We start from the raw sequence: 22,576 nt of genomic DNA on the forward strand, positions 1-22,576 counted from the left end.
TATTTTGCTCCTTTTTTTTTTTTTAAACAGAGTCTTACTCTGTCACCAGGCTGGAGTGCAATGGCGTGATGTTGGCTCACTGCAACCTCCGCCTCCCGGGTTCAAGTGATTCTCCTCCCTCAGCCCCCTGAGTAGCTGGGACTACAGGTGCATGCCACCACACCCAGCTAATCTTCGTATTTTTAGTAGAGACAGGCTTTCACCATATTGGCCAGGACGGTCTTGCTCTCTCGACCTCGTGATCTGCCCGCCTAAGCCTCCCAAGGTGCTATGGTTACAGGCGTGAGCCTCTGTGTCTGGCAGCTATTTTGCTCTTTAGGGAGTAGTGTCATACTGAGGTCAGAGAGGACTGTTTAGTGCAGAAATTTTGTCTGGATGAAAAACGAGTTAGAAGCACAAGATGAGTGAGTCCAGGGTGTTCTCTCAAATTCACCTGGAGATTGTACTGGACCATGAGTCAGCAGCATGGTGCAGCCATGAAGAAAAGACAGAAAGGAAAGCTCAAGTTGGGCGCGGTGGCTCACGCCTGTAATCCCAGCACTTTGGGAGGCCCAGGCGGGTGGATCACAAGGTCAAGAGATCAAGACCATCCTGGTCAACATGGTGAAACCCCGTCTCTACTAAAAATACAAAAAACTAGCTGGGCATGGTGGCGCGTGCCTGTAATCCCAGCTACTCAGGAGGCTGAGGCAGGAGAATTGCCTGAACCCAGGAGGCGGAGGTTGCGGTGAGCCGAGATCGTGCCATTGCACTCCAGCCTGGGTAACGAGCGAAACTCCGTCTCAAAAAAAAAAAAAAAAAAAAAAAGAAAGGAAAGCTCAAGTCGGGGTGCAGTATGAGGCCGTGGAAACATCAGTCCGCCTGAGTTAACTGTTCACCTGTTCACTGGCAGAGGCCTTTTCTGGGCTGTTCAGTATGGAGGAAGGTGGACAGTGTGCACCAGCCTTGAGCATGGTCTTTGTTCTATGGAGCTTACAGTCTTTGTTAATTAGAAATAACAATTAAGGGCTGGGCGCTGTGGCTCAAGCTTGTAATCCTAGCACTTCGGGAAGCTGAGGTGGGCAGATTGCTTGAGCTCAGGAGTTGGAGATCAGCCTAGGAAAACACGGTGAGACCCTGTCTCTACAAAAAATACAAAGAATTAGCTGGGCATGGTGGTGCCTGCCTGTAATCCCAGCTATTCAGGAGGCTGAGGTGGGAGGATTGCTTGACCCTATGAGGTCAGGGCTGCAGTGAGCTGTGATCATGCTACTGTGCTCCAGCCTGAGTGTTAGAGCAAGACTCTGTCTCCTTGGTAGGTGGGGGGCGGGGAGGCAGGGAAGAGAAAGAAATAAGAATTATGAAGATAGGACAAAAATGTCATGTTGGAATTTTTCAACCTGGCCAAGGAAAGGAAAGTTGATGAGCAGTTTATGATGGCCTTCAGGCAGAGGATGGACTCTTACATACTTGCTTTTCACTTCTATGAAGTAGCAGACCCAGAGATGGATTTTGTTTGTAGGTGAGAAGTAAGGAAGGGCTCTTTGATAGTGAAGATGGTTTTACCTCCCTGTGTACAATGGCAGTGGCATAGCTGAGAATCTTAGGGAGGCTCTCTACTTGGTTAACCTGGGTCTTTTCTCTCTGCTGGCCAGCACTCCTTCCAGTGCTTGGCCTGTAGATCTGGTCTATGACCTTCCTACTTAGCACAGAAACGTTAAGATGGAGAAGAGAACATTTTCCTAGAAGGTAACTTGTAGGAATAGAAAGACAACTGGACGTGGAATTGGAAGAAACTGTCATAGGTTTGTCTCTTACTAGTGTTATGACCCAGGGCTAGCTATTCATTTCTGGGAATCTTAGTTTTTGTTTATCTATTAAATGAAAATCTCTTAGTCACTCACTGATTCATTCAATTCATTCTCTTTTACTCATTTATTTGTCACATTTGTTTACTTGCTCTTTGGTTTATAATGATATTGATTCATTCTAGAAATCTTTGTTGAGGCCGGGCGCGGTGGCTCAAGCCTGTAATCCCAGCACTTTGGGAGGCCGAGGCGGGTGGATCACGAGGTCGAGAGATCGAGACCATCCTGGTCAACATGGTGAAACCCCGTCTCTACTAAAAATACAAAAAATTAGCTGGGCATGGTGGCACGTGCCTGTAATCCCAGCTGCTCAGGAGGCTGAGGCAGGAGAATTGCCTGAATACAGGAGGCGGAGGTTGCGGTGAGCCGAGATCGCGCCATTGCACTCCAGCCTGGGTAACAAGAGCAAAACTCCGCCTCAAAAAAACAAAACAAAACAAAACAAAACAAAAAAAATTCTTTGTTGAGTACCTGCTATGCTCCAGGTATACTGAAAGAGATAAAGGTGAGACTAACTCTGGTTTTTCAGACGAAGAGAGAGAACGTTTGTGAAGGAGTATTGCATACTGAAAAATGCTACCTTAATGTGCCCCTGAAGAAATACATCATGATGGGTTATCAAATTATGGGATGTCAGAGCTGGAAGGTGCCTTTGTTCCCTTCTCGAGAAGCCATTATTTTGCTCCATGTGATGTTTGAACCTAACCAGGACACTAATGTCCATTCTTGGCCAGCAGAATGGAAGTGAGAAAGTGCTATTTTGTCGTTTTACCCACTCAGATTATCTGTGAACTCTCAGCCTGCACAATTTCTGAAGCTGCTTTTGTGGTAGCCCCTTACTGTGTATCTGGTAGTTGGGAACACATACTGTGTGTTCTAATAGTTTCTTCCACTGTGACCCAGATAAAAGCAGAGGCTCTGTCTTGGCCTCTTCTAACCTTAACGTCTAGTAAGCATTAAAAACCTGCATGTGCTCTCTATTCCCTTTCTACATACTTTGTGTTTACATAGGGTGTTGTTTATAAACATTTACATGTTTACATGCCCATTGTGTCTAAAAATTATGTCTTTTATTAGTCTTTGTCTGTATGGTATCTAGACAATACCTGGCTCACATGGAACCCTAAAAACAGGTTTGCTGTTAACTCAGATGAGCAAGGGTGGGAATACACCCTGCCCTACTTGGAATTCACCTGCCCTTCCTCCCCTCCCCTCCCCGGCCCTCCCTGGCCCTCCCTGGCCCTCCCCGGCCCTCCCCTCCCCTGCTTTGTCACCCAGGCTGTAGTGCAGTGGTGTGATACGGCACACTGCAGCCTGAAACTCCTGGGCTTAAGTGATCTTTCCATCTCAGCCTCTCAACTAACTGGGGCTACAGGCACAAACTGCCATGCAAAACTGATTTTTGTGTTTTTTTGTAGAGATAGGTTCTCACTCTGTTGCCCAGGCTGGGCTCAAACTGCTGACCTCAAGCCATCTTCCAACCTCAGTCTCCCAAAAACCTGGGGTTACAGGTGTGAGCCAATGCACCTGGCCTCATTTTTCTTTAATGCTTGTCCCAGTCCCCTTTCCATGATCATTTGAAAAATAACTAAGTTATTATTAATATATTCATCTATCGGGCTGTTTTTAACCCACTGATTATATTAATTATATTTCATATCTCACAGATGGGTATGAAACATCTGAGACCTTCATTCTCCTATTTGTTACTTGCAGTGATAATGGCCTGAGACCTCTGGCTGTGGAGGCAGGCAGCTTACATCAGAATTCCATTTTGCTACTTACTTCCTGTGTTACCTTGGCAGGGTACTGACCTCATGAGCCTCTAATGTCTTATCTGTAAAACAATTTTAATAATTGCACTTGCCATGCAGGACTGATGAGTTACCTGAGCTCATTCATTTGAAGAGGTCAGTACTTTATCTTCACATAGCGAGCACTCAGTTAATGACATTCTTTTTTTTTTTTTTTTTTTTTGATACGGAGTTTCGCTCTTGTTACCCAGGCTGGAGTGCAATGGCACGATCTCGGCTCACCACAACCTCCACCTCCTGGGGTCAGGCAATTCTCCTGCCTCAGCCTCCTGAGTAGCTGGGATTACAGGCACGTGCCACCATGCCCAGCTAATTTTTTTGTATTTTTAGTAGAGACGGGGTTTCACTATGTTGACCAGGATGGTCTCGATCTCTTGACCTTGTGATCCACCCGCCTCGGCCTCCCAAAGTGCTGGGATTACAGGCTTGAGCCACTGTGCCTGGCCGACAAACATTCTTATGTTTTGTCACTGTGATGACCTCATAGCCAGAAACTGGGATGCAGCAGAGAAACAAATAGGGTTGGCACACTTGTGGATTCTGCCGCTGTTACCATGTTCTGTCCTACAGAGTTATAAAACACAGTGCTGGAGAAGGGATTCTGCTCCCAGTATAGTTCACGTCACCCAGCAGCCTTTCATTTCTGTCTCTTGTGCTGGAGACCCATGAGGGTTTTCTTTTCTTCTGTGTGGAATGCTGTAAGAACAGAACTTCCCAGCAGAAGGATGAAGCATTAGATACATTCTGGGGACAGTTCAACAGATGGCAAAGCAAATCCTCAACTCCATTTCCCTCAGCTAGCCGCATTCTCTCTGCCTCTGGATGTAATTTGTTCAACACTTAACTCGGCCATGGTGAGGCGGTTATTATTGTTTCTATCATTTGTCTCCTGCTCCAGGGACTTGCCTTGGCTTCAGAAAAGAGGCCTGTGTATTCCAAGCAGCAGGGACTACAGAGCCCCCATGCTTTCTGCTGCCACCTACTTGGGGACAGACATATAGGTGCCCTGCCTCACCTTTATGGGTTGTCTGGTAACTGTAATTTCCTATCTGGGACCTAATGGGAGCCATATTCAGGATCCAGGATGGGATGTTTGAAAGAGATCTTTCTGCCATTTTCTCATGAACTCTTTCTTTTTCTTCTCCTTTTATCTATATTCCAGGTGTATGTGTCTTATGACTATGGAAAATCATTCAAGAAAATTTCAGACAAATTAAACTTTGGTGTGGGAAACAGGAGTGAAGCTGTGATTGCCCAGTTCTACCACAGCCCTGCGGACAACAAGCGGGTAAGGAATGGCCATCCCACCTGTCCTGATTTCACAGGATGGGGTTTTGGGAAGATTGCCGTACTGAAGGGGAAGCTAGGAGACGGTGTCCTCTGTGATCTTTGCAGCATGGCTGGTGACTAGTGACTGTTTTTGTGCTCACCTGGGTGTTTGTGACAGACTGCTGTTCTCAAGGTGGGTCTGTGCACCATCAGGCAGGCCAAGTACTGGTCAGGCAGGATTTCTAGACAAACAATGGCAGGTTAAACCACAGAAAATCAGCCAACTGTTATAATACCTTGCCCAACTCGCAGATGGCAAAAATGTTTCCAGCTACACTGGGACTGACCTTGCAGGCTAATTCATGTTTTCCAACATACTATCAATGTGCCCGCCTGTGTGCTTCTATGTGTGCGTGTGTGTTCTTGTGTGCATGTGGATACCTGTGTGTGTGTGTGTGTGCTTGTGCATGTGTGGGTACCTGTGTCCATGTGTGGGTACCTGTGTGCATGTGCGTGCTTGTGTGCGTGTGTGGGGGTACCTGTGTGCATGTGCATGCTTGTGAGCATGTGGGTACCTGTGTGTGTGTGTGTGTGTGTGTGTGTGCTTGTGTGCATGTGGGGGTACCTGTGTGTGCATGTGTGTGTGTGTGTGTGTGTGTGTGTGTGTGTGCTTGGGTGTGTGTGGGTATCTGTGTGTGTGTGCTTGTCTGCATGTGAGTACTTGTGTATGTGGGTGCTTGTGTGCATGTGGGTAACGGTGTGCATGTGTGTGCTTGTGTGTGTGCGGGTACCTGTGTGTGTGTGTTGGTGCACCCTTCTTCCCCCTGCCTCTGAACCTATACTGATGTGGAAAAGAAAACCAAGGCAGCAGATATTGCTATGCTTCCTGCTTTGTTTTCCCAGGTGGCTGGCCTGGGGGCTTTGTTTCTTCAGTTAGGCAATTTGATTTGAAGAAATCGTTGACCCTGGGCCCCAGGGAGGTGGAGGCGGGAGGGCTGGAACCCAGCAGCCAGCAAGGCTTTCCTGCCCGTTAGGTAGCTCTTAGCTCAGAGAGCTGTATTTCATGGCTTTCTTCCCCACTGTTGTGTTACCTTGTTTGTTTCCAGGCCAGATCTTCTGGGGAAAGACCGTTGGTAGAAAAACTAAGAGAAACTTTCTAGCAGCAAAAGCTTTTGCTCGTCCAGAAAGGAACAAGCAAGCAAGATCTACAGGGTCCTCCGTCCACTCCCTAGTGCTGGCTTCTCAGGTTGCTTGAGGTCTCTTAGCAGGGGCTGCATTCAAAATATTTAGCAACTGGTGTGGCTTGGGCAGTGACCAATCAGAACAAATCCTGTCTGGAGGAGGCTGGATCCTGGATGTTCCCTGCTGGGCCATGCATTAACTTTTGAGTTGCTGGATTTTCAGGAGGTCCTGGGGAAGGGACCAGGCCATGGAAAGTGTATGTGGTGGGGGCTTAGGAGGGGCCACTTAAGGGTTTCAGGGCAGTGGTTGTTGACCATGTGGTACCGAGCAGTTTTTTTTTTTTTTTTTTTTTTTTTAACAACTGGAATAGTCATTACTGGTACATACTTGTTAAAATATCAGCTTTGCCTGATGATCTCAGAGTAGAATGGCAGTTAGGAGCAAACTTCCCTTTGTAATCTAACTCTAGGATGACAGAGTAATTTTTCCTTCTGAGATGAAAAGCAAGGGAGGAAATTGTTGGAGGGAATTGACCCCATAGACAGCCCAGGCGGCCTTTGTGCCCCACTGCAGTGTTGCCTGGAGTCCTGGTCCCTGGGACTCCCAGAGGTGGGTGGGCCCTGCCACTTGTTTTGCCCTTCGCTCCTCCGTGAGCCGGGGAGCCATGCCCAGGTCCAGCTCATAGCTGCCTCTTCTTTGGATGGATCCGTATGCCCCCCACCTCTCAAGAATCAAGTAACACCTGCTGATGTATTGTATGCTTGGAAATACAGAGTGGATGTTGTGTTCTCACACAAAAATAACTATGAGAGGGAAAGCTTTTGTTAATTAGCCAGAGTTAACCATTACACAGTGTATGTATGCTTGTAAACATGTTCTACACCATAAATATGTGTAATATTATGCCAATTTAAATAATTAAATTTGAAAAAAACCTAATCAAATATTACCAAAAGTAATGATCAAAACTGCAATTTCTTTTGCATCAACCTAATAACACCTGGATTTCTCACTTTATCAGGTTGTACTTATCTGATGGTGATGATGATTGCAATATATACACACTGTCGCACAGCTAACTCTTGCAGAGGTGGCCTCAAAATGCCCTATCATCCCTTGGGAATCTTTCTTTTCAGCTTAATCTCCTCCTACTCACCCCCTGCCATGGTGCACACATGCCTACAGGCAGGCTCCATCTCCTCCTCCCAGCTCCTCCCATTGTGCACACCTGTCTATAGGCAGGCTCCATCTCCACCTCCCCAGCTCCTCCCATAGTGCACACATGCCTATAGGCAGGCTCCATCTCCTTCTCCCAGCTCTTCCCATTGTGCACACCTGTCTATAGGCAGGCCCCATCTCCGCCTCCCCAGCTCCTTCTGTAGAGCACAGATGTCTATAAGCAGGCTCCATCTCTTCCCCAGCTCCACCCATAGTGTGCACATGCCTATAGGCAGGCTCCATCTCTGCCTCCCCGCCTCCCTAGCTCCTTCTGTAGAGCACAGATGTCTATAAGTAGGCTCCATCTCTTCCCCAGCTTCTTCCATAGTGCACAGATGTCTCTAGGTGGGTTCCGGCTTCCTTCCTGCTTGTCGCAGGTCACGGTGAGCAACTGCTAAGACCACAAGTCTGAAGAGTCAGAAGACAGACAGATGATGTTTTGGACTTAGAGGAGGAGGGTTAGTGTAGGCAGAGGACTGGGGTTTTGGAAGCACTGGGTCTAGAGAAGGAGCAGAGCAGGGGCCGTGGTGTTTGGAGCCGGAGCAAGGGGAACTGGAGGGTGATTGAAATAAAGTGTTTAGGAGCTGCACAGTGGAATGGGGGTGACATGTTTGCAGCCCAAGTGCTGTCTACCTTTCAGTGGTGCATCTTAGATTCTCATGAGTGAATTGGATATTCTTTGGAGTTGGTGGGGATGAAGAAATCAGAAGAAAAGAGGCTGCCTTCTTGGAGAATTTGTTGACAGTTGGACCTCAGGCCTGGAATAGGCTGAGTGGGTTAGGCAGGCAGCATTCTCTGTAGACAGTTTCTAATTCCCCAGAGGAGGCTGCTCCTCACCACCCCTCCAGACTCTCAGGAAGGAAATGGTGAGTCTTACAGTGCTGATTGCTTTTGCCTTTGTCCCCTGGAAGGGAAATTGCCCCACCAGACCTACCACTTCCTGAGAAAAATCACACAAGACTAGGTGCCTTGCAGTCAACAGCAGGGTGCTCAGCCTAGGCAAATCACCCAGGTGAAAATGTGAGCTGCCAAGGACCATTTGAAATGGTTGAAATGTTAGGAGCTTCTCAGAAAGGTTGAGATGTCAGGAAAGGGCGGTGTGGATGTCCAAGAGCATGAGCGCCTGTGGAAGGGGAGAGAAAGTGCTAGTGCGGCATCCAGCTCCAGACCAAAGTCTTTGCCTTGCAGTGGAGATGGAGTGCTTGTGGGCCCATGTGAGTTTTGGGTCTATTTTTGCATTAGTCAGCAGTCCCACTTCCTTCTTGGTCCCCTGTGTGCTGCCCTGAACCATTGTGCAGTGCTGGCCACTTGGTACTTCCACCAATATTGTGGGGCCCCTGAGATTGGTCAGACAATACTGAGATATGTCTAGTGTTCTGTTATTTACTTACTTATTGATTTTTTTTAAATAATAGAGACAGGATCTTGCTCTGCCATATAATCATATCTCACTGTAACCTCAAATTCCTACGCTAAGTTGATCCTCCTGTCTCACCCAGTAGCCGTGACTATAGGCGTGTGCCACTGCATATCTGGTACTTTTTACAAAAGGCCACTAAATGTACAGTTAGGTTTCACAGCCTCTACCTCAGCAAAAGCAAGAGCCAGTCCTGCCTTTTTTCAGGCAGAGGTTGGTCCTAGGTAAAATTTCATTCCCGTCTTCTAGAGGGACATTCCTTCATTGCCTTCTCTGCCCTTCCTCCTCCCATTGTACTCTTTGTTTCTCCACTTGAAACTGGAGAAAGTCACTTATGCTGATAGACTGTGGATAAATTCTAGGCTTAGTTTGTTTTCTTTCCAGAGATATTTGTATTTGCAGAGAAAACATAGCTATAAACCAAAAGAGGAAGCTCCTCTGGAATATTAAGTGACTGCAAACAGGGTTGGAAAGATTGGGGTACACAAAGGCACTCCTGAAATTGCATAGTTTGGGAAGCACCTTGTAAGTCAGCTCTTGGTCAGTCTGTACGATTGGCCTCCAGTAAACTTGATAGCCAGGGAGCACAGGGACTTAAAAGTCAGAATAAAATAATACTCTGTGTCTTCCTGACATGTGCATATGTGACCCTTTATATCACAGCATGAAGTACCACGTGCTCAAGTGATGAATGGAACCTACAATTAGAGCTAGGGGAATTAAATGAGGTTGGATCATAGAAGTCAAGTCTTCATGAGGGACATAGGATTAGATACTAGCTTCAAGGATGGGCATGTGACCGCAGTAGGTAGAGCAGAGCTGGTGGGAGAGTTTAAGTGGGAGAAGGGCATCTGCAAAGTGCCAGCATGTGGTTTCTGTGCAGGACAGCAAGGAGATTCATTTCTCGGTGGTGGAAGAGTTTTTGTTGAGCTGCTGTGCAATGTCAAACACGCCTGGTCTGAAGATGGAGATTGTCTTTTGCCTTGAGGGCTGAAAGGAGCCAGTAAAGGGTGTTTGAGTAGGGGAGTAAATGAATAGTGTCCTGAAGGGAAATGTGTCTTCCGGCAACATTCATGACTTTCCCTTTCAGCAGGGAAAGATTAGAGAAAAGTCTAGAAAGGGAACTATTGTGGCAGTGTAGTGATGAAGTTGCTTGGTCACTCAACCCAACCTCATATCATCCTCTAAGCATTTCATTTAGGTCCTGGAAGACACCAGGATGAAGGAAACCCACTGCCTGCCTCTAGTTTGTTTAGTCTCTAGTAAAGACATGTGCCATGCCAGTAGCACTGGGAGGAAAAGGAAGGCACACATTTTCAGAAAGATTTTAAAGGAAAACAAAACAGGTTTGGTGGCTGATGGAGACTGAGGGCCAAAGGGAGGGATTGGAGTAAAAACCCTTCTCTGCTTGTGAGTAGTGGGGCTGGGAGAAGGCGTGGCTGGGAGGGGACTTGGGACACCGGGAAGGAGAATTGGGTTTTGGTGGGAAAGTTTTGAAGAACTCAGTTCTGTGCATAGGAAAGTATCTGGGCCTATCAAAAGTGGAGATGGTAAGAAGATAAAGAAGGTAAACAAAAATGGAATCTCTGTAAGAAGTCAGGGTTCAACTAAATTTGAAAGGCATGCCATGCTTATTTTTTTGTTTTTGACACAGGGTCTCACTCCATCACCGAGGCTGGCTGGAGTGCAGTGGTGTGATCTCGGCTCATTGCAGCCTCTGCTTCCTAGGTTCAAATGATTCTTGTGCCTCAGCCTCCTGCGTAGCTGGAATTACAGGCGTGTCCAGCCAATTTTTGGTATTTTTAGTAGAGATGGGGTTTTGCCATGTTGACCAGGCTGGTCTCAAACCCCTGACCTGAAATGATCCACCCACCTTGGACTCCCAAAGTGGTAGGATTACAGGTGTGAGCCACCCCACCTGGCCCCATGCTTGTTCTTAAGGGCAGTAGTTGAAGCTTTGTGAAAGGATTAAGCCAAAGTTAGCAGCAAAGGATGGAAGAAGAATGAGGTTATGTGAGTATAGGGAGTGGGGAGGACCGAGGAGCCAGCAGAGGAGAATCAAGGCCTTGAGATGGTCAGGGACTGGGGATGGAGAGTTGAAATGAGAAGGTGTCGTGGATTAGGAGAGAAGGCATACAAATGAGTTAAATAGTGCCAGGTAAGACCTATGAATGAAGTTCAGGAAATGTTGCCTTTTTGTTAGAAGAAGAGCTGTTAGGCGGGATGTGAACCAGCCAGATATTGATGTCAATGCTGCCTAGTCCTGCGTCATGTTGGGCAGTAACCCACTCTCAGTCTCAGTGTCCTCATAATTAAGAGAGTGTATAATAGTAATATCCAAAGCACTGAGTCATCGTGAACCCTGAATGAGATAGGGCATGCCAAACTTTTAGCTCAGTGCCTGGCACATGGTAAGTGCTCTTGAAAACCTTTAGCTATAACCATGGACAATAATACATTCTAGGACTGGCTGCATGATTTTTAGATTCTCAAAAGTGAGACTGCCAGAAGCCATGGAAGAGACTTCTGGGGAAATCTTTCCAAACTGAGAATGCTTCCTTCCTCGACAACCTACATGGTTTGGGAGCAGGAAGGTGGACTACATTATTTCTAGGGAATACTTTTATGCCCAAAATTATGATGATCCTCTTAGGATCACAATTGTTTTTTTTATTACATTGCATTTTCTTGTAGTTTTTGCTTTCAAAACATTTATTGCCTTTTCCAGTTTGATTTAATGATGCTTCTAGAGAGTTTAGAGATTTACCTGAGATGCTGGAGTGGAAACATGAGAGAGTGAATCCACAAAATATGTTCCTGGGAAGTTTATGGTCTGGATTTGGGGAGAGCGTGCAAATGTAAAGGAGTGAGCATGGCTGAAAGCAGCATGAGACAAGGGCAAAGTCCACACCGAGGCTGTGGCACTGAAAGATTTCAGATGGAGTCCATAAGAGAAAGTGTCCTGGGCTGATCCTGCTGGATTGCTGGACTTCTAGGATGTCAATGACTGGCTGTGGGTAGAACCAGGTTCCTGTTGCTCTAGTTTCTGATTCATCATCTCCTGAGCCTTCTTCATTCTTGCAGGAGCCGGGACTGGCCTCTGGGTCTCACCAGGTGTGTCCTCGAGGCCTTACATCGTCTGTGCTTCCCAGCCTTGTTTTCCAGTCATTTCTCTCAGGCCCTCAAGACTGTTGGCTGGGTGTGGTGGCTCATGCCTGTAATCCCAGCACTTTGGGAGGCCGGGGTGGGCTGATTGCTTGAGCTCAGGAGTTTGAGACCAGCCTGGGCAACATGGTGAGACTCTGTTTCTACAGAAAATGCAAAAACTTAGCTGGGTGTGATGGCATACACCTGTAGCCCCAGCTACCTGGGGGGCTGGAGTGGGAGGATCTCCTGAGCCTGGGGAGGTCAAGGCTGCATCGAGCTGTGATCATGCCACTGCACTCGAGCCTGGGCAACAGACTGAGACCCTGTCCCTGTCTCAAAAAAACAAAAACAAACAAATAAACAACAACAAAAAAACTCTCCTCAAACTTATGCTGTATCTCTTTTCCCCCTTTGTGCCCAAACCCACACTTCCCTGGATGTGGAATGTTCTTTCCCTGTGGGAGTCTCACCTGCCCTTCAAGGCCCACCTCTTCCATGGAAGCATTCTCATCTCTCAATCTGGAGGGGCACTCATAGGACTCTGGTCATGGCTTCTCATTCAGCCTCGCTTTCTCTTAACGCATGGTTAGCCCTGGACATGTCTGTGTCCTGTGTTAGATTTCAAGCTACTTGAGGGAAGGCATCTTGGGCTTTCGTGGCAGCTGCTAAGTGTCTGGTCCATGGTGGGAATGTAGGACACATGTGTTAGGTTGAATTGCCTGCATCCTCCCCAGGGAACTCTTTCAGCCACAGCTGCTGACCAGTCTAACTTGTTCAGATTCACTCATCCATGAAGAAGCTAAAATGAGGCCCCTGCTCACCAGAGCTACTTCCTGCTCTGCCCCAGAGTGAGCCTGCCAACCACAGTGGCAGCCTGGTCCCCCAAGTTGCCGGTCACCTAGCATAGCTGCAAGAAGGAGAAACTTAACCTTCTTAGATGGAAGTGATCTTAGTGCTTTTCCCGGAAAGCCATGTCCCATAGCTGCTTGGAGGATGCCGGGAGACTCAGCCGTCCCATCTGTGTTTAGCCAATCTGAAAAGTAGGACTTCCCTGTCCCAGATGCCAGTAACTACCCCCTGACTGTGTCCGAGTGACCCACTAGGGAATGGGAATTGCTAATTCCATTGAAAGGAAAAAGTAGAAAGGTTTGACCAGCTTCATTACCTAGTTAAACAAGCCTACCTTGTTGCTTCATCCTGGTCCATCTCCAGGCCCCCTCTTTTGCTGAGCCTTGTTTGGAGTGCACCAGTGTCTTTTTCTTGCCATTAGATGAGGAGAAAGCCATTGTGGAAGCCCTGTAAGGCCATGGTGCCTGTTGGTGCCAGTTGGCCCCTGCACATGTGTGGACTCGCGTGGACTCGCTTATGGTTTAGGGGAGTGTTGGGCAGCTCTGGCCAGGGCCTGCTTTGAACTTACCTCCTTTCCCTTGCAGTACATCTTTGCAGACGCTTACGCCCAGTACCTCTGGATCACGTTTGACTTCTGCAACACCCTCCAAGGCTTTTCCATCCCATTTCGGGCAGCTGATCTCCTCCTACACAGTAAGGCATCCAACCTTCTCTTGGGCTTCGACAGGTCCCACCCCAACAAGCAGGTAAGAGAGCTTTTGGAACACAGTTGCATGGAGCTTCTGGAATTTTCTCCTCTGCCTGTGTGGATTATGTGTCCTCTGAGTGACCTCACCTCGTGCCTCTCCCTCCTCTCAGGCTTAGCCTTTGTAGCTGCTATTTCACTTACCAGGGCTCAGGAAAAATACCTCCTCCTGGCACTTGCAGTTGGGAGCCCAGCCAGCCATCAGCACCTGGCACTTGGTAGTTGGCAGGCCCCTGTGAGTTAAATGTCGTGCCCTTCTTCATGCAGCTGCACCTTTGTTAGCCCTTGGGGTAAATTGAGGCTCTGGAATTTAATCAGAGAGTGAGCCAGTTAGAGAAGGCTGGAGTCTGATCTCTTCTGGGACCTCTTATTGAATTTCTGTTCTGCTTTCCCCATCCTCCACCTTAAACACTGCTTTTGCCTCCCATTTATTTGAAGTTACCATTAACTGTAATTGTCTTCCTTTGAGTGCATGCATGTGTATCATATAAATGTGTGTATTTTCCTCCTTCAACCCAGGTTTGAAGGAAATCTGAGAGATGAGGAAAGAGCCTGAGTAAGATTTATATCTCAAGGTTGAAACTTGCCAAGTCAAGGATATTGGTTTGGCAAAAATCTTTGAAACTTGTAGATCCTATATGATCGGATTTACAGTGAGCCTTGAATGTTTCTGCTCAGAGAAACCTTGGAACATTTCTTTGCAGGTTGTTTAACCAAAACAAAGGTCTGTTTACCTTTGCTTGCCTTAGGGAGTAACCTAAGTACGGGCTGGGTCAGTTTACCAGTGGAGGGGGAATTATTATTATTTTGGGTCTCATACTTCTTAATACATGGTTGCTAGGGCCAGAGGAACCTTCAGGTTCCATTTGTGGAAGTTGAGGGGCTTTGGCAAAGATCAGCAAATTAATTCCTCATTGCCACAGCCTGTGTATTCAGTTGATTCCCTGTGGGGCTCTGTACTTAGCTGGTGTCCTCTGCATTCATCTTTACTTACCAGGGCCCATTACAGTTTTTTTCCCTTCCTTTTTTTGTGTTAAAACACTCATAACATGCAATTTACTATCTTAACCCTTTTAAGCATGCAGTTTTATTGAGTACTTTCATTTTGTTTTGCAGCCATCGCCACCATCCATCTCTAGAACACTTTTCATCTTGCAAGACTGAAACTCTACACACATTAAACAATACCTCTCTGCCCCCCAGCCCCTGGCAACCACCGTTCTGTTTTCTGTCTGTATGGTTTTGCCTACTCTAGGTACCTCTTAAGTGGAATTACATACTATTTGTCCCTTTGACTGACTTATTTCACTTAGCAGAATGTCCTTGAGATTAATACATACTGTAGCATGTGTCAGAGTTTTCTTTCTTTTTAAGGCTGAATAATATTCTGTTGTATGCACAGAGCGTATCTTGCTTATTTGCTCACCCCTCATGGACACTTGGATGCTTCCACATTTTGGCTGTTGCGAATAATACTGCTATCCATGAAAGGTCTTTAAGGACACTGTTTCTTTGTTGAAAAAATGCTGAGTATAATCATCCTTTGGTTTTTACCATTACCTAGAGGCTAGTTTTGAGTAAATATAATTTCTGGTAATCCATAAATGGAAGGCGAGGCCTACTAATTTTTCCTTCCGGTTGCTATTGAGAGAAGAACATATAGGCACACAGTGGTCTCTCCTTCCTTGCCCTCCTTTGCTTTTGGAGCAACTTTGCTGGCTTTGGCAATCTCAGTGCCTCCCTTCACAGACAGTGTGTCATGGAAGGTGGGATTTCAGTGGGCGTTTGATGGTGATGCCATTCAGGTTGTATTATACATGCCTCTTGCATCATGCCCCCTTGTCTTTGCAGCTGTGGAAGTCAGATGACTTTGGCCAGACCTGGATCATGATTCAGGAACATGTCAAGTCCTTTTCTTGGTAAGTTGTATCCTCTAATAAATCTTGATGTACATGACCTCCTTTCTCCAGTTTTAGCCCCTTCACGGTAGACAAACCTGCCTTCACCTGAAATGTCAAGTGTTTGGTTCAGGAATTACATTTTTCCAGATCTGAGAATTAGAGCTACAAATGCAATGATCTCACTGGGGGAGGGAGTGGGTGGGATGAGAAAGTAAGGTTATTTATGAGAGGAGTGGTAGAGCTTTTGCATTTTTCAATCCATCAGGGAACCCAGGGAAATCTTGAGGCTTTTGCATGTTTGTAGAGTTTCATTTTTAGAGCATCATATTAGAAGTGGGAGTTGTTCTCTATATAAAATACATGCATTTCCCTGGGCGCAGTGGCTCATGCCTGTAATCCCAGCACTTTAGGAGGCCAAGATGAACAGATCACCTGAGGTCATGAGTTCAAGACCAGCCTGGCCAACATGGTAAAACCCTGTCTTTACTGAAAAATACAAAAATTAGCTGGACATGGCAGTGTGCATCTATAATCCCAGCTACTCTGCTTGGGAGACTGAGGCAGGAGAATTGCTTCTACCCGGGAGGCAGAGGTTACAGTGAGCCAAGATCTCATCATTGTACTCCAGCCTGAGCGATAGAGTGAGACTCTTTCTCAACAACAGCAATAAAATTAGAACAACAACAACAACAATAAAATTCCTGTATTTGTTTATAACATTTTCTCGAATGTCTGTTAAGTATAAAGATTACTAGATGCTTAAGGGTATAAGAAGTTGAATAATTTATGGCTGTAGTTATTAAGGAGATTACAGTTTAGGAGGTAAGGAAAGAACATTTTGGGTACATAACACACATTGTGACAGAGGCAAAGAGGTAAAGGACATGGCATGAGAAGCCAAAAAGAAGACTTATTCTTCCCGATGGGAGGATCATAGACAGCTTTGTAGAGGAGGTTGCCCTTGATCTGGGATGAGCACAACACATAGGATGTCCCTGTGTGGAGGTGTGGAGGACAGGAATTCCAGGCAGAGGAACAAAGTGGCCAAAGGCACAGGACAAGCCACTGTGGTGCTTGGGTGGAGAACATGAACTCTTAGTTTTCGACAGTGTATTGGGTGAAGTTTTGAAACGGAAGTAGGTATTAGAATCTGTATTGCTTGATAAAAGAATTTGGGCTACCTTCTGAAAGCAATGGGATACTACTGCTTTAAGAAGAGGAATGAAATAAACAGGTTGTACTTCAGGAAGTACTTCTTCTAGAAGTAAATGGTAATATACTTATTGTAATTTACATTACAATGATAAAGTAGCATAGGATCTTGAATTATATGAACTTGTACATGTGCAGGCAAATGTGTGGGACAGATTTCTGGAAGCGAGTGCGCTGGGTCAGTGGGTTTATCTAACAGCTCATCCATTCACTCACGTGGATGACTGATAGATATTGCAAACTTGACACCTCCCAAATTGGCTCTTGATCTTCACTGCCCCAGATCGGCTCCACTCATAATCTTTCTCATTTGCTCAGGCCAAAATCTTTGGAGTCATTATTGATTTTATATTTGTTTTATGCTTTACATTCATTCTATGGGGAAATCCTATTGGCTCCACCTTCAGTGTATATCTAGAATCTTCTACTCAGTTACCACTCTTACTGTAAGCCTCCAGTGTCATTGTTCATTAATCTCCCAACTAGTCTTTCTGCTTTTCCTCTTGTTTTTCTATCACCAGCTCTCAGTGTGTAACCAGTTCGATCCTATTCAAACAAGTTAGATCATTTTGTTCCTCTGCTTCGAACCCTTTAATGCTTCATCATTCCTCTCAGATTAAATGTCAGATACCTTCTTACCACAGGGAACAGGATCTTTGCAACTGCTGTTTTCTCTGCCTAAAATGCTCTTACCCAAAATATACTTACTGCTTATTCCTTTACCTCTTTCCAGTCTTTGCTCATTCCAGTTTTTTTGCTTCTAACTTTGCTCAAACAACTTGGCTTCTAAATGAAGCCCGCCTCATTTATGCCCACCTTTGGATCCTATTTAAAATTGTACCTGGCTGGGCATGGTGGTTCATGCTTATAAACCCAGCACCTTGGGAGGCCAAGGTGGGTAGATCATTTGAGGTCAGGAGTTCAAGACCAGCCTGGAAAACATGGTAAAACTCCGTCTCCACTAAAAACACAAAAATTAACTGGGCGTGGTGGCAGGTGCCTGTAGTCCCAGCTACTCTGGAGGCTGAGGCAGGAGAATCGCTTGATCCTGGGAGGTGGAGGCTGCAGTGAGCCGAGATTGTGTTACTGCACTCCAGCCTGGGCAAAAGACCAAGACACTGCCTCAAAAAAAAATGTAAATTAAATTAAAAAGATAAAATTGCACCGGGCGCGGTGGCTCAAGCCTGTAATCCCAGCACTTTGGGAGGCCGAGGTGGGTGGATCACGAGGTCGAGAGATCGAGACCATCCTAGTCAACATGGTGAAACCCCGTCTCTACTAAAAGCGCAAAAAATTAGCTGGGCATGGTGGCACGTGCCTGTAATCCCAGCTACTCAGGAGGCTGAGGCAGGAGAATTGCCTGAGCCCAGGAGGCGGAGGTTGCGGTGAGCCGAGATCGCGCCATTGCACTCCAGCCTGGGTAACAAGGGCGAAACTCCGTGTCAAAAAAAAAAAAAAAAAAAAAAAAAAAGATAAAATTGCACCTACTCCCCAATTACTCCCAGTCTCCTGTACTGTGTTCTGTTCTATTTTGCATAGCACTTTACCACATTCTAATATACTATTACTATGCTTATTATTTGTCTTTCTCTCTTCAACAGAATGAAAGCTCCCCAAGGGCAGGGACTTTTGTCAGTTTTGTGCACTGCTATATCCACAGTAAATGAATCCTTAAAATTGTAACTTTGGTAGAGATTGCCAGATTTGCTATAGAAAATGTCAATATTTTGGGAAGCCAAGGTAGGCGGATCACGAGGTCAAGAGATGAAGACCATCCTGGCCAACATGATGAAATCCCGTCTCTACTAAAAATACAAAAATTAGCTGGGCGTTGTGGTATGTGCCTGCAGCTACTCGAGTGGCTGAGGCAGGAGAATCACTTGAACCTGGAAGGCAGAGGTTGTAGTGAGCCAAGGTCATGCCACTGCACTCCAGCCTGGGTGACAGAGGGAGACTCCATCTCAAAAAAAAAAAAAAAAAAAAGAAAGTGTTAAGTTTGCACCCATCTTAACAATGTAGAATAGTGTCTCTCTCCACAGCCGGTATGTTAGGGAAGAAATATTTTGTCTGTGGTTTTAGTTTGCATTTTCCTTATTATGAGTTAGAACATCTTTTAATCTGCTCAAAGATCATTTATTTTTATTTTTAGTGAGAAAATATTTCACTTTTTTTTTTTTTTTTTAGTGAGACTCTCACTCTGTTACCCAGGCTGGAGTGCAGTGACACTATCATAGCTTACAGCAGCTTCAAATTCCTGGACTCAAGCAGTCCTCCCACCTTGGCCTCTCAAGTAGCTAGGACTACAGGCCTGGGCATCCGTGCCTAGCTTATTTAAATTTTTTTTTTTTTTTTCATAGAAAGGAGATCTCCCTATGTTTCCCACACTGATCTCAAACTCCTGGCCTCCAGCAATTCTCCCACCTTAGCCTTCCGAAGTGCTGGGATTGTGGTCTTATTTATTTATTTGCTTGTTTGTTTGCTTAAGCATGATCAGGTTGGAATGCAGTGGCATGATCTCGGCTCACTGGTATATTCACTGTGGATATATCAGTGCACAACCTCTGCCTCCCTGTTTCTAGCAATTCTCCTGCTTCAGTCTCCTGAGTAGCTGGGATTACAGGTGACTGCTGCCATGCCTGGTTAATTTTTGTATTTTTAGTAGAGGCGAGGTTTCACCATGTTGGCCAGGCTGGTCTCAAACTTCTGACCTCAGGTGATCTGCCTGTTTTGGCCTTCTAAGGTGCTGAGATTATAGGTGAGCCACTGTGCCTGGCCTCATGCCCCTTTTCTATTTGATTATTAGTCTTTTCATGATTGATTTCAAGGAGCTCTTTATATATTTGAGATTAGCCCTTTGGGTGTGATATGAAATAGACTGTATGTGTGTATGTATTTATATCTCCTCGTTTTTCATTTGTTTTTAGATTTTGCTTGTAGTTTTAGTCCTCATTAACTGTAACGGCCCCAGAAGCTGTAGATACTGCTTGTGTTTCTTTTAGTTCTCCATGTAAAGTGGTATGTCTTTGAGTTGGTATTGCTTCCCTAGTAATAGAGGATGGTAAAGATGGAGTCTTAGAGCTGACCATCGTCAGACAGCCATAGACTCTGTTTATGTCTCCACAGAGGGTAGCTGTTTCTGACCCTTTTGTTATTTTCCTTGAGCAGAAGTTAGGGGATCTTAGTGAAATTATAACCATAGTCTCGTCCGAGGTGCTCAGAGAAAACCATCAGAACTTTCTTTTGTTTTATTTGAATTTCGAAGGGAAATTTTTTTTTAAATCTGTTTAGGAAACTATAAATTATGAGGGCACCAGCAGAAGTACTAGATAAGGGAACTTATAATTGAGAATTTTAATTTATTTATATATTTTTTTGGAGACAGAGTCTCGCTGTGTTGCCCAGGCTGGAGTGCAGTGGTGCGATTTCAGCTCACTGCAACCTCCACCTCCAGGGTTCAAGTAATTCTCCTGCCTCAGTCTACTGAGTAGCTGGGACTAAAGGTGCATGCCACCATGACTGGCTAATTTTTTTGGTAATTTAGTAGAGACAGGGTTTCACCATGTTGCCCAGGCTGGTCTCGAACTCCTGAGCTCAGGCAATCTGCTTGCCTCAGCCTCCCAAAGCGCTAGGATTACAGGTGTGAGCCACTACTCCCTGCCACAATTGAGAAATTTTAAGTTCTAAAATTGTACCTTCTGCCTCTGTGTAGATATACAGATATCCTGGGAGAAAGGACTGGCTCATCCCGTTTAAGCTAGTGATGCGTCTTTTAGGGGTGGGCTATTTGGAGGATTTTCCCCGCTAGGTTTCCCCATAATCTAGTCTCTCAGAATAATGATGTACATTTATTCAACAATGCTTGGCAAGTTGGGAGCAGCAGGAGTGAGGAAAGCTAATAATTTACATCGTCCAGAGCTGGAGATTGGCAAGACAGAATAGTGGAAGACCTGAGGGGGGCTAAGGGGACTCAAAGATACCCCGTGGAATATCATTGAGGGATTTTAGTTGAGGCCAGGTGATGCTGATGACTGCTCAGAGATAGAGGCATGATTGGAATTTCTCAATGAGGGCAAAGGCAATAAAAAGTAGGTGTCAGTGAGCGTAAGGTATTGGAAGTCTAAGTGATTGCAAACTATAAGAACTTGTAGGTGGAGCAGCTTACAGAAATGGGAGGTCCAAATATGGATTACAGAAGAAAATTGGGAGGAAAGTCACCGCTCTTTCTATCTCTAGGTGTTGGCTGCCGCTTTTGGCTAGGAAGGAATAATAGAGGGGAGCTGGGTCTCAAAATAGCTCAATAAAGGTTCCTTCCTCTCTGCCATTTTAAAAATACCAAGCAGCCTCATTTTAATTTGCATATCCTCTGGCTAGAGGAAGTACTTTAATCAGTACTTCTAATTGTGGAAAGAAGAGAACATGCCACCACCCACCCACACATGCACACAGAGTATCTGATAATGAAAAATAGTTTTCTCCCACACTAGGACCAAGGCTGCTGGTTTCTCCATTGTCCTGAATATCCAGATTGTAGAGCAAAACCCAGGTCTTCTTCCATTGTAAAAAGAAGCTGTTTTTCCGTTGTTTTTTGAGGCAGGGTGTTGCTCTGTTGCCCAGACTGGAGTGCAGTGGCACAATCATGGATCACTGCAGCCTCAGACTTCCAGGCTTTCAACCACCCACCTCAGCCTCTTGAGTAGTTGGGGCTACAGGTACATGCCAGCTAATTTTTTTTTTAATTTATTTTTTGTAGAGGCAGAGTCTCACTGTGTTTCCCAGACTGGTCTTGAACTCTTGGGTTCAAGTGCCCCCGCTCCCTACCCTAGCCTCAGCCCCTCAAAGTGTTGGGATTACAGGTGTGAGCCACTGCGCCTGGCAAAAGAGACTCTAGTTTTTCCTGTTTCTTATCTTTCTTTTTGGGAGGGGTAGGGGAGAACATGCTCTTACAGTATATCTCTGAAGGAATTTGACACAATTACTTTCATTATTCTGAGAGCCATCATGCATATGGAATTGCATAAGGGCAAGTGTATAACTGAGGCCTTGTCTTTCCTTGAATTATCACTTTGTATTCTCACTACAAGGCTATCTTCCCAGCCTTTCCATTTATTTATTTTTTTCCATTTGCTGAATGGTTCCCATGGCCTTGGTGTTCTTGAGAATGTTAGGAGACCTGGAGTAGATAAGCTGTCCTCTGAGCTGCTATGTGGGGCTTCTTTGCGGAACACTGGCTCAGAAGTTCTTCTCCAAGGTAGTTTGGCCTAGTCATTCCATGTTTTCATTTTGGATTAGCTTCTCTAATTGGCCCACAGATCCATTGCAGAAAGTCTCTCTTCAGCTAGGGATACTATAGGGTAAAAAGAAATCTAAGACACGGCCTTCCAAGGCATCTATACTGTGTCTAGGAAGCTCAGACAAATACATAATGGTGAACAATAAAATACAGTATCTAAGAGGCATTACTGCATAAAGGAATAAGACTGATTCTAAAAATCACCCAATTATAGGGGTTTTGTACCTTTGTTTGGAGCTCAAACTCATATAAAAGGCTTGGAATTGAGTGTTGCAGAGGCATGTTATTGCTAGTGTTGAGAGAAGAGAGGACAGCCCTGAGGAAGGCTTCTCGGAAGATGAAGGCTTGAGCTTGATGACAGAGGAGAGTAGGAATTGGATGGAGGGATGCAAGTGTGTGCAGAGGGCACCTCCTCCCGGGAGTGTAGCATCTGCAAAAGCACAGTGGGGGAAAGGTGCCCACCCTTTCTGAAGGACTTTAAGATCACTATATGCGAGAAAGAGTTTGTAGAAGAGCCGCATGGGGGACGAAATGCACAGGTAGCATGGCTCCAGATTGCTGAGATCCATGACATTGGCAGGGGACAGACAGAGACAGGGCAGCATCCCTCGGAAGGATCAGGCTCAGAGGTTCAGAGTGTGGTTTCTCCAGTGATGTTCTTTTGAGGATATAGCACCTTGTGAAA

At 45.7% G+C, this 22,576-nt stretch overlaps 1 protein-coding gene across 3 annotated transcripts in view; it reads left to right on the forward strand.

The window, feature by feature from the left end:
- SORL1 (sortilin related receptor 1) overlaps positions 1–22,576 on the forward strand; it is a 177,232-nt gene that overhangs the window by 22,561 nt on the left and 132,095 nt on the right. For all 3 annotated transcript variants that reach the window (XM_039470514.2, XM_039470515.2, XM_039470516.2), the window contains exons 3-5: positions 4,824–4,949; positions 13,328–13,489; positions 15,340–15,407. In XM_039470514.2, coding sequence (XP_039326448.2) covers positions 4,824–4,949; positions 13,328–13,489; positions 15,340–15,407 — 356 coding nt within the window. The remainder of the gene's footprint in view (positions 1–4,823; positions 4,950–13,327; positions 13,490–15,339; positions 15,408–22,576) is intronic.

The sequence above is a fragment of the Saimiri boliviensis genome, chromosome 6, assembly GCF_048565385.1.
Source record: "Saimiri boliviensis isolate mSaiBol1 chromosome 6, mSaiBol1.pri, whole genome shotgun sequence".
Lineage (NCBI taxonomy): Eukaryota > Metazoa > Chordata > Mammalia > Primates > Cebidae > Saimiri > Saimiri boliviensis.